The sequence below is a fragment of the Otolemur garnettii genome, unplaced genomic scaffold (assembly GCF_000181295.1).
Source record: "Otolemur garnettii isolate 467f Iridium unplaced genomic scaffold, OtoGar3 scaffold00111, whole genome shotgun sequence".
Classification (NCBI taxonomy): Eukaryota; Metazoa; Chordata; class Mammalia; order Primates; family Galagidae; genus Otolemur; species Otolemur garnettii.
The window spans coordinates 3,958,717-3,971,531 of NW_003852506.1; the positions used below are offsets into that span (position 1 = coordinate 3,958,717).

Sequence of the window (12,815 nt, forward strand, 5' to 3'; positions counted from 1 at the left end):
TCATTGAGAAAGATTCAGAAAGGAAATAACACTTGAGGGATTTAAGGATAAAAAAATGACCTAAGAATCCACATGTAGCCTTCTGATTCTTATATTGCCTTGACAATGTAATTTCAAAAAATAGGAAAAAATGTATTTTAGAAGTTGTAGACTCTATGCTAGTTAACTTTTATTTTTGCTAGTTCTGTTAGTTTTAAGTATTTCTAGGGTTTGGTAGTAAGAGCCAGAAAAGATTCACTAACAATTTATAACATGTCAAACTAAACAATTTTTTTTTGTAAAGTTGTGTTATGTCCGAAGACATACTACATTACGAATAGCTTAGAAAAATACAGGCAGGATGAGAATATTGCTATGTTGATATTAGCTGACTAGTAGTAAATACCCAAGGAGTGTTATGGTCTTTCTACAAATAGTTCCTATTCTTTTGATTTTAAAAAAAAAATTGATTTGGGAAGAAGGTACACAAGCTGATTAGAATAGCAACTACATCAAATAGCAGAAAATGATTTTCAGGCGATGTAGAGAGAGAAAAAGAAACTGATTGTCAGAAACCAATATAAAGTCACCATGAAAAAGTTAGGTTTGTTAGAGTTCCTTGTGAAAACAGTCTGAGGGTTTCACTTGATTGCAGATGTGAGTTAATGAATTAAGTATTACATGTTTTTAGAAAGTAATATAATGCTCCCTATCCCAAAGGTGTCCATGATCTGTTTCCTAAAATCTCTGAATATGTTTGTTTACCATGGCAGAAGAAACTAGGGATATGTTAAGGATCTTGAGGGTTGATTATTCTGAGTGATCTGGGTGGGCCCATAGTAATCACACAAGTCCTTGAACTGGGAGGCCACACCAAATTATCGAAGACTGAGTTAGGGGTTACTATTGTTCTGAACTCCACAGCCAGGAAAGGTATCAATAGGGAGATTTGGGGTCATTGCACAGAACACTGCTGTAACCCTTGCAGCTGATTAGTTGGAGTTATTATAGTTATTAAACCTATGTTGCTAAATGGAATCTGCCAGATATCTGAATTTGATGTGAATGCTAGATTAGGTACTAAGTTCTCATACAGCTCTCAAAGTTTGATACATTCACAAAAATACTACTGTATTTTCACCATAGAGAATATTTCTTTAAGTGTAGCATTAGAACAAGGGTTGCAAGACAAAAAAGATATTGGTAAGAAAACTAAACTAAACTCAGGTGTGTAAAGATTCCAGGGACATTGTATTGCCCTATTTACTGAGTACTTATACGCTAGATACTGGGCTGAGAGATTTATTTACATTTTTTTTAATCCTAACAACTTCATAAGGTGAGATAAGTACTATTAATCCCTGTTTTTCAGATTTTAAAAATCCTTGATGTTCAGAAGGTTAAGTAATCTTGCCAAAGTTTATGATGTTTAGTAAATAGGAGAGTACCATGGTTACTTTGACTAATTCTCAAACACTGAATTCTACAGGTGTCACAGGCCAAATGTCCTCATTCCTTGATTGTCTCTTGATTTTCGTTACAGGTATAAGGGGTCTGGATGAATGGTTCTTTATAATTTTCAGAGTACTTTTTATTTCACACTTCTGTATTCATACAGACAAGACTTTTCCATAGACACTTAGATAGTGAACAAAAAGCCAAATTTATATTTGCTTCTGGAAAGTGTCATGCTTTTCCTGCTAAGCCTTCTAAAAGAGTCTTATACTTTTTGAGGGCTTCTGGTACTGTTTATGTAGCAGGATTTCATGGTTTTCTTTGGCTGCTTTGACCCTTTTACTTTTTCATTGATAGATAACATTAATTTTAAATACTAGTTATGATGACAGGAAAGCATTGCACCTAATAGTAATTCTTGCCCTCTGCTGAGTAGTAATACTGATCATTGCATTTACAAAATGTCATTTAGTTCTCACTGAAACTGAATATCTGTCAAGTAGGTGTTAGTATTTCCTTTTTATAAATGAGGATACTACTTTTTATAGAGATGTTAATTTATCTAGAACCATCTACATGGCAGACCCAGTTTTAAAACCAGATCTTTTTGAGGCTCTCTAGAAAATTCCAATGTCTGGATTTTTTCACTAGTAGGTTTTGTTGGAATTATACTAAATGTTATGGTTTTCGGACTTTATAATACATGCATAAAGCTGATAAGTTTATTTTCTTGAGAGATGTTTACTGAGATTGGATGCTGGTCAGATATAAGTAGTGCCTGAATTATCTTTACATCTCTTATCTACTCTGTGTATACTACTATGTGTTTTCTAAACTTGATTGGAAAATAGGACATTTTTTCCTGACATGGCAATGCTTTTTTCTTGCAGTTTGTCCATAAGAATTTATTAATGGTTTGAAGGCGTCACTTTTGCCTTATTTTCCTCATTTCTAAAAAGAATTTTTCGGCTCGGTGCCTATAGCTCAACCAGCTAAGGCGCCAGCCACGTACACCTAAGGTGGCGGGTTCGAATCCCCAGCCCGGACCTGCCAAACAACGATGGCTGCAACCAAAAAATAGCTGGGCGTTGTGGCGGGCGCCTGTGATCCCAGCTACTTGGGAGGCGGAGGCAGGAGACTCGCTTGAGCCCAGGAGTTGGAGGTTGCTGTGAGCTGTAATGCCATGACACTCTACCCAGGGGGACAGCTTGAGGCTCTGTCTCAAAAAAAAAAAGAATTTTTCTCTGGGTTATTAGCTTTCATATTTTTTTGAGCATGATCCACATGGTAAGAATTACATTTTGTAATCAAAGTCAGGTGCTTGAGCATAGGTAATAAAAAAACTGAGAAGTTTATGAAACAATGTTTATCATACTGTGTATCAGTACTGTTTTATTTTTTACTGTCATTCACTAAAAAAAAAGTTATTTTTAATCACCCATTAAGCTCATTTTTACAATTTATTCATGGATCTCAACCCATAGTTTGTAAAACACTGCTCAGACTTATCTCTAGGATTGTATTTTTTTTCAACAAAACTGTAGTGACAATTAACATCTATTTTATATTTATTCTGTGCTAGGTGCTGCACTAAGTGCTTTTATATGTGTTCTATATTTAATTCTTCTATTTCCCCTAATAAGTAAGAATTATTATTATCCCCATTTTACAGATGGTGAAATAAATTCTCATAGCTAGCAAGTGGTAGTGCCAAGATTTCATTGACAAGGTGATTATTAAACCTATGTTCTGACCATTACTTTAACAAATTATTACGAAAAATCAGTAACTGTAACAAAAATCTTAGACTGCTACAAGGTTATTTACTTCTAAGAGATTATTCAGGCAATATTGGTGACTGACAATTCATTTTAAGATTATTAATTTATGCCTTTGCTATAGACACAGATAAGGTAAGGAATCAGTAGTAAGTTATTCACAGCTAACAAGTTTATTTTGTTTTTAAATGAGAAAAACTGTACATAAATAGAAAACAAAACCAATACAATAGTATTTTTGAACAGTACAATTGATTTTTTAATTAAGGAAAATAAAAGTCAGAGGTCAGTATATTGGGGATGGAGGGAGCAGAGACCAAGAAAAGAGAGGCTCATTAAGCTATCACTTATTAAGCATTGATTTTTTTAGTGTTTAGATACTTCATTTGGTAACTAGTTTAATTAACTGTTTGATGAAGAAAACAGTACAGCATTTGTTTTAAAGATGAGAGAAATCAAACTCAGACCTAGGTACAGTAAAAAGCAGATCTTTGCTATACAACATGATGCCTATTGAAAGCTCTCCCTTATGCCCACAGATAAAATTGGGTTCTAAAGACATAAAAAACAGTACACATAGTATTGGTCTTAAGTCCTGTGACATTGAAACTGGATCACTATTCTGATCGTTAAAGGATGCAGTTTTTCCTCCATAAGTAAGCACATTTAATATAAAATTGTAGGGCCATTTAAGTATCAAGAAATTGACAATTAAATATTTTAGTAGTTTATATTGTCCCTAACTTGTTACTTGCTGGGACACATTACTTTATATCTCTGTGCCACTTATTTTTTTATTTAAAAAAAAAAAAATCAGTGGAGCTCTGCACCCATAGCACAGTGGTAACGGTGCCAGCCACATGCAATGAGGCCGGCAAGTTGGAACCCAGCCTGGACCAGCTAAACAAGAATGACAACAACAACAACAAAATAGCTGGGTGTTGTGGCAGGCACCTGTAGTCCCAGTGGCTACTTGGATAACTGAAGCAAGAGAATTGCTTAAGCCCAAGAGTTTGATGTTGCTGTGAGCTGTGATGCCACTACCCTCTACCAAAGGTGACATAATGAGACTCTGTCTCAAAAAAAAAAAAAAAAAAATTATTGAGTCCAGCCCCTTGTAACAACTATGTTAATATATTATCTTCTAATTTGAGTCTACATTGCATATTTTTTTCATTTAACATAGCTGTATTATCCTTATTGTCGTCTTTAATGTCTGTATACTATGGTTCAGTGCTGATACATTTTAAATAATTTATTATTAGGTACTTACTGAAAAAAATTTAAGTTTTGGGATACTGTAGATTACAGATCTGATTGAATTCCAATACTTAATTTACTTTAATGGCTTTGGGCAGATTGTTGAGCCTCAGTGCCGTCGTCTATAAATTGAACTTATAACATCTGGCTTCCCACAAAGGCAGTTAGTGTTGTATTTCTGTCCAAATGGGCAGTATTAGTGTACATGGTTATCAGGAAAGCATATTAATTTATATCACTTTATATAAAGCATATCAGCATAATTTCTGGGTCTCTATTTACCCAGGGAAGTCACTGACGTAGATATCAGGGAAACTTTTTTGCGTTGTGAAGGGTAGAGACCATTTGATGGATTTGTGCTTCAAAGAAGTCAGTAAAATATGAGTAATGTTCAATGATCCTTAAAAGGTAATTTTTTTAAACCTCCAAATTTGAAATGTCAATATTTGCCTATAGTGTTTTTCTTCATAAATTATATCAAATACAAACTCACAGCTGTAAGATTTTGTAAAAGCATAAAAGACATCTGAAAAGAAACTTAGGCAGGCATGATGATAGTTACCTGTAGTTCCAGCTGCTCAGGAGTGTAACAAAAAAAAAAACAGAGACTTTAAATCTAAGAAACAAGGGTGGTCATCAATAAAGCTAACCATCTCCTCACTGGGCAGAGCTTGCCACATACCAAGCTCTCCGGTATTTGTAGAATGAATGAAAAATGAGCCAAAAAAATGCATTTCTGCTTCCTCACCTGCCACTCATTCTTCCTTAAAACCATTGGAATTTGTAATCCCTTTAAAAAACTGATGTCCCTTGCATCGACCTAATTGCCAAATGAACAAGATTTGGGGTTTGCATCCTAATTAACCTCTTGTAGCATTTGTGTAACTGCCTTTAATTTTCTGGGATTCTATTTTGTCCTGGTCTTTTTTTTGCTGTATTGGAATTTTTGGTATACCCTACCTGGGTATATATTCTTAGTTCCCTTCTTAACTACAAGCTCTTAATCACCCATTCTCAAAGCTTTGATCTATATAACCTTTTAGTTTCTAGTTTACAACTCTTCTGTATCCAAGATCCATATTTCTGCCTGGATATTTAGTAGGCATCCTAAGTTAAATTCATTATGTTTCATTGTTATCCCTGAATCAATAAAATACACAGGCACAGGTGCCTGCCTGATTTTTTTTTTCTTTCTGTATTCCCCCTCATGGTTAGTGGTCTCTGCACAAGTTTAGTCAGTAAGCAGCACTCTCTAAGGGTATTAGTATGCTATTAGGGAATGTGAGCTCTAGAATTAACACATTATTAGTTCAGATCTATTTTCTGGACATCATGTTCAAAACAGATGTCAACCCTTTGAAGACATCTCAGATCTACCTTAGTTAGTGATTGTCTCTCTCTCTCTCTCTTTTTTTAGAGCAGTGTCTCATTTTGTCATCCTGGGTAATAGGCCTCTGGTGTCAGAGCTCACAGCAACTTGCAGCTCTTGGGCTTAGGTGATTCTCTTGCCTTAACCTTCGAGTAGCTGGGACTACAGGTGCCTACCATAAGGCCCAGCTGTTTTTGTTGTTGTTGTTGCATTTTGGCTGGGGCTGGCTTTGAACCTGCCACCCTTGGTGGATGGGGCCAGTGCCCTACTCACTGAACCACAGGCGCTGCCCACAATTGTCTCTTAGATTATAGCATCTGAAGGTTCTTTCTGATCTTATGCCTGAGTGGTGGTTTTGCTGCTATATGGTATTGGGATAGTCTGTACTTTAATATTTTAAATCAATTATAATAATTTAAATATAGACTATGGAGTCTTCAGAAGCTACACTAGTCTGTCTTTTGTGCTTATTTGGCTGTTTTTATATTTATAGTTCATTCAGTTGCTTACTTGTGAAGTGATAAGGAAGTGCTGTTTGGGGCATTGATAAATATTAGCTCTCGCTTGGGCTTTGTTAAAATTTACTTCAGGCTTTCTTTTATTTAGACAGGGTCTTGCTCTGTCGACCCAGGCTAGAGTGCAGTGGTGTAATCATAAGCTCCTAGGATCACAAACTCCTAGACTCAAGGGATCATCTCTCTTCAGCCTGCCAAAGTGTTGGGATTATAGAGGTGCGCCTGTCTAGCCAGAATATATCTTTTACAAATGTATGCCATATTTTATGAATCATGTACTGTTTATCTTTTTTAGTGTTTAAGTTGAAATATTACAAATTGTTCCTTAGTTTCTTACTGATTTATGTTATTTATTCTTTTTCTTTTATTATTGAGACAGAGTCTCAAGCTGTGGCCCTGGATAGAATGCTGTGGCGTCACAGCTCACAGCAACCTCAGACTCTTGGGCTTAAGCAATTCTCTTGCCTCTCAGCCTCCCAAGTAGCTGAGACTACCGGTGCCCACCACAATGTCTAGTTATTTTTTGGTTATAGTTGTCATCGTTATTTAGCAGGCCCGGACTGGATTCAAACCCACCAGCTCTGGTGTATGTGGCTGGAACCCTAGCCGCTGAGGGACAGGTGTGGAGCTGATTTATATATTACTTCAGAGATTTCTATTTTCTAATTGTTTTTCAGTTAGTGAGCACTTAATTTTCAAGGAGAATTTTTTTTTGTTAGTGAAACAGTGAAGAATCAGGCCCTTATTTTAAAAAACCTTTATTAAAATGAATTTCTGGGTTAATATCTTAGTGTTTTTCCCATTTTCTGTATCTTGATATTATTTGGAGGAAAAAAAATCCATGTTTTCTACTTGTAATGTCTTATTTTGGTTATATCTGACACCGTGCCTTTTTAAAAATTATCGTTACTGGGATCTATATTCCTGTTGCATCTGTAGTATTGAAAAAGCTGAAAATTGTAGAAGTCCCAGGTGTGTGTGTATCTATGAATAAACAAAACAAAGAAAAGAACTTAAGAAGCTAGATAGTAACATATTAATGTCAGAATTTTATCTTTTTATCCTCTGTGGACTCTGGTTATATTTTGTTTAGATTCAAAACTTTGGGAGGAGTATAAAAATGTGGTTAAGTCTCATGGAGCATCTGATTGCTGTGGATTTATTATTGTGAGCTTTCCTAAATTTGGTGTAACCCTTTTAATAATGGGCTATTGTTTTTATTTGTGACTAAATAAAATTATGAATTCTTATACTAGCATTACAAATTATTGGAACTTTATAATGACCTTTGAAATGTCTTGCCCAATTTTCATACATGCGTTTCTCCAAATGAACCTTAGAATTATTTGAAGTTCTTCAAAATCTCAGTGAATTTTGGATTGAAATTGCGTTAAGTACTGATGGGAGTTATAGTATCGCCACATTCAGTTTAGGAATATAGTGTGTTTCCATTCAAATCATTTTTGAGTTGTTGGGTAAAGTTTCACAAATTTTTTTTGTTACAAGTTTTGAAGAAGATTTCTTGATGTTTTCACCTCTAGGTTTATGATTTTTTTTCTTTACTTTCTAGCCAGATTATAGACTTCTATTCCCAAAAGTTTCTTGTTCTCTTATTAATAGATCGCAGAGATCTTTGTAAAACAGGGAGTGTTGACCTCTAAATTTACCTTTTATGGTTTTCTTTCTTTTTTTTTTTTTAAAGCTTTTTTCACTTATGGATATGAAACCTCCCATCTCTAGAGCCAAGATGATTCTCATCACTAAAGCTGCTATTAAAGCTATTAAGGTAAGAACAAAGTAAATATATTCAATTTGAGAAATGTTTTTGAAATTTTGAAAATGTACCTGTTAAACATACCAGAATTCAGTTAATTCAGACCTGAATCAAAGAGCACTAATCAGTTTTTGATGAAAGTTCCTGATAATACTATATACTTTGGTATTGTAAAATATTGTTTCAAAGCAGTTTCTTCTTTATTTTATTCAATCATTGTAATAAACCAGCTAAGTATTTAGCTTCATTTTTATTTAATAAAATGAGACAAAACTCAAGTTCTATGAAATTAAATATCTTACCAAGATCACATTTGATTTTTTAGATTTGTTGAGACAGAATCTTAACTCTGTTGCCCTGGGTAGAGTGTGGTAGCGTCATAGCTCTCACAGCAACCTCAAAGTCCTGAGTTTGAGTGATACTCTTGCCTCAGCCTCTCGAGTAGCCACAATGCCCAGCTAGTTTTTCTATTCTTCGTAGAGACAGGATCTTGCTCTAGCTCAGGCTGGTCTCAAGCTCCTAAGCTCAAACAGTCCAGCCACCTCAGCCTTTTGGAATGCTAGAATTACAGGTATGAGCCACTGTGCCTGGCCCAAGATCACACTTTTAATAAATGGCTCATTTTAAAAACTATGTTGTTTAGTTCTGACTCCATTTGGTCTTACCCTTCTCATAAGGTTGCCTACTATCCTGCTTTATGAAGCTTTACTGACTTAAAGGCTTAAGCAGAGGACTTCGGTTTGGGGGGATTTTTATAGTTTTCTGTTTTAGTTTATTCCTTTCTAGTTTGTTACGAAGACTTTTTCAATTATGGATTATAGGTTATTTCTCATGGTCCAGTCAGTATTATCTTGATAATTATTTAAACTGTACAGATTTCAAGGTTTTAAGTATTTTCTAGTGATAAGAAATGAGAAATGTAGATTGAACAGTAATTTTCTTTTATTCTTTTCAGCTTTATAAGCATGTGGTTCAAATAGTAGAAAAGTTCATCAAAAAGGTAACTTTTATTATTACCTCATTTTAGTTATGATGCTTATTTGTAATTTACTTTGTAAATTATAATTTGGATGTTTGCTTCTAAAGCCACTCTACAAAAAAGTAGTGGTTCTTTTTAATTATTAGAAATTTAAAAACGTATTTGTAACAGTACCATGGATTGAGACTTACTAAGTGCTTAAAACTCAACTCACATCAGTGTGTTTTGTCTATTGGACAGGACCCTTGTCTAAGCCTGAAGTACTTCCTTTACTCTTTGTCTGGTCTACTTTGCATATTGAGTATTTCACATGAAATTAGTTGTTAAAGTTTCAAACTTTTCCCTGCTCAATCATAATTAAACCACTTTATTCAGTTCTGTAGTTGTCTTTTTTTATATCTGTTTGACTAGCACACATCTGTCTCAGTACCAGACTAAGAACGTACTTAAGGTCTCTTAACTCTTGACGTGGTGCTGTGACATGTAGTACATACTAACAAATGTTTATGGAAATGTCTCTAAACAACCCTTTGTGCATACTGGCTTAAGGATAAAAGTTAGAGGTCCAGCAGGTCAAAGAAATAGTAAAAGGTTTTCATAGTAGTTAATTAAAGTACAAATTTAAATAAAGGGGAAAAAAACTAAAATTACCTATATGCTACTGCCTCCAGATTATTGCAATATTTATATTTGGTTCTATGTATTATTTATGTACATTTAAAAAAGATAATATTGGTTGTTAACCTCCATTTCCTGTTGAGTTTATCATGCACAGTTTGCAAAGTATTCCTTTGTATCGTTGTTACCAGGATGCCCCATATGGTTAGATATTTCTTTTTTTTTTTTTGAGACAGAGTCTCAAGCTGTCGCCCTGGGTAGAGTGCCATGGTGTCACAGCTTACAGCAACCTCAAACCTAAGTGATTCTCTTGCCTTAGTCTTCCAAGTAGCCGGGACCACAGGGGCCCGCTACGACGCTTGTCTGTGTTTTGGTTGCAGCTGTTGTTGTTGCTTAGCAGGCCGGGACCAGGTTCAAACCTGCCACCCTAGTGTATGTGGCTGGTGCCCTGCTGACTGAGCTACGGGCCAAGTTAGATATTTCTTATTTTTTACTTTTTATACACAATGCTTTTAGCATAAATTCCTAAACATAGAATTAGTTGATCTAATGCGAACTTGCTTTATTGCAAAATTGACTTCCATAACGGGTCGTGCCTGCTTCCATTACCACTATAAACTCATGTAGGTGCCTGTTTCTGTGCTATTCTTTTTATCTTTGTTGATTTTGACTGGAAATGACTTGTTAAATTTATTTTTTAATTTAATTTAGTTTATTTATTTGGTATTATACCTTAATAGAATTGAAATTGATGTGTTTAAAAGTTTTATAATTTTAAAAGGTAAAAATTATTTTTTGAGCAGAGTGAATTGAAGTAAAGACTATCATGGCCCGGCGCCTATAGCTCAACCGGCTAAGGCGCCAGCCACGTACACCTAAGGTGGCGAGTTCGAATCCCCAGCTCGGACCCGCCAAACAACAATGACGGCTGCAACCAAAAAATAGCTGGGCGTTGTGGTGTGCGCCTGTGGTCCCAGCTACTTGGGAGGCAGAGGCAAGAGACTCGCTTGGGCCCAGGAGTTGGAGATTGCTGTGAGCTGTAATGCCACGGCACTCTACCCAGGGGGACAGCTTGAGGCTCTGTCTCCAAAAAAAAGACTATCATAATGAATTCACATGGAAGTGCCTTAGGGATTGATAAAGTAATGCCAATTCTGAGACATTGTGTGTGGGGAGGTAGAGCAATCGGAAGAATAAAATATTAGGGATTTGCTTATTACCAAGAGAATGTTTTGTATAGATGTGGGAAATTTGACAAGTTAGCCAATTAGAGAGCTAAAGTATTCGAGTAATTTTTAAACAGATATAGTGGATATAGCTCAACTGTTTTAAATTGCACATAAACTTTCTGGACACCCTGTATAAAGTTTTACAAATGTGAATTAATGGGTGTCCAGTTGTGACTTCATTAATTCATTTCTTTATTTTTGAGACAGAGTCTTGCTCTATTGCCCAAGCTAGACAGCAACCTCACTGACCTCCTGCATCAGCCTCCAGAGTAGCTGGGATTATAAGCACCTGCTACAAAGCCTGACTAATTTTTCTTTTTTTAGTAGAGACAGGGTCTTGCTTTGTTCAGGCTTGTGTCAAACTCCCATCCTCAAGCAATCCTCCCACCTTGGTCTCCCAGAGTGCTGGGATTACAGGCATTGTTACACTGACTTTACAACTTTATCCTTCTAGTGTAAACCAGAGTACAAGGTTCCAGGATTATATGTAATTGACTCAATTGTGCGACAGTCTCGTCATCAGTTTGGAACTGATAAAGATGTTTTTGGGCCAAGATTCTCTAAAAACATAACTGCCACATTCCAGTACTTATATCTTTGTCCATCTGAAGATAAGGTATAGTTAATTATTAAATTAAAACTTGTATTCTCATTGATTTTGTTTTTATTTTTCTATTCATTTAAATGTGTATTAAATGTTTGAATCCTACTGTATTGCTAAATAAGATTTTCATTTAGTGATCTCTGTGAGCTTGAAATAAAACACAAGTTTTTCTTCAATTGTCATTTTATATCTATTAATATTTTCTTGTGAAATCCTTCAGGAATGTTGTTGCAGTATAAGAGGAACCACATTTATAGAATCAAAGAGGGAAGTGGGGGGTTACCAGGGATTAAGGGAAGGGGGAAATGAGGAATTGTTTATCAGCTGTTACAAAGTTTCAGTTAAGCAAAATGAGTAAGTGCAAGAGGTCTGCTGAAAAACATTGCACTTACAGTTAGCTGTCATACACTTAAATCTGTTCAGAAAGTAGGTCTCAGATTAAGTGTTCTCACCACAATAAAATAAAAAAAATTTAAAATACAGAGTGGCCACAAAGTTCATGTGCAATTTCAAAGGCACTTTATGGCCACCCTGTATATGAAAGGAGCTTCATCTTGCTTTAAGGAAAGATGTACTTGTATAGTTAGTGATGAAGAACTTCTGCAGTAGGGAAAGGCAGTGCCCATCTCAGATTCTTGCTTATTCCAGTTGGCTTTGCAGTATACTATACAAGGGTAGAAAAACACTACAGATACAGTAACTGACCTGTAAATAGGTGGAGAAATTACACTGGTAAACAAAGTCAGAGAATTGAAGAATGGAGATATTTACAATAAATGGCATATAAACTTGAGTGTTAACAAATTTTTTGTTTACATTCTGGGAAAAGTGTTCCTGTGGGAAAAATGTACCAAAAAGCCAAGGTGATTCCTTAAATGGGAGATAGAAATTTCATACATGAATAACACATCATCTCTGGATCTCCGTTGTATTATATGACATAAAACAATTTAGGATTACAGAGCATTTACTTAAATATTTTAGCTGTTATAAATATTCTGAAGAAATTATTTTTTATTCATTTATTCTCTAAGATAACTTTTGTCAATGATGTTTATTTGTAACCATAAGTAAAATATAATGAAAACATCAGGTAATATATTTCTTTTTATTCTTTAGGACTATATTTCACCTCTGTTTCTCACTCTATATTATACCATGGAAGAAAGGCTAGAGTAGTTTAACCAGGTTGTAATTCTGATGGAGTTTTTTCTTTTTAAGAAACAGACATAAAAAACAAAAAAAAAAAAAAAAA

General features: G+C 35.0%; 1 protein-coding gene across 1 annotated transcript in view; it reads left to right on the top strand.

The window, feature by feature from the left end:
- SCAF4 (SR-related CTD associated factor 4) overlaps nt 1-12,815 on the top strand; it is a 62,695-nt gene that overhangs the window by 14,389 nt on the left and 35,491 nt on the right. Inside the window, exons 2-4 of the mRNA XM_012809673.2 lie at nt 8,059-8,142; nt 9,086-9,130; nt 11,411-11,572. Of these exons, the coding sequence (XP_012665127.1) occupies nt 8,059-8,142; nt 9,086-9,130; nt 11,411-11,572 (291 nt within the window). The remainder of the gene's footprint in view (nt 1-8,058; nt 8,143-9,085; nt 9,131-11,410; nt 11,573-12,815) is intronic.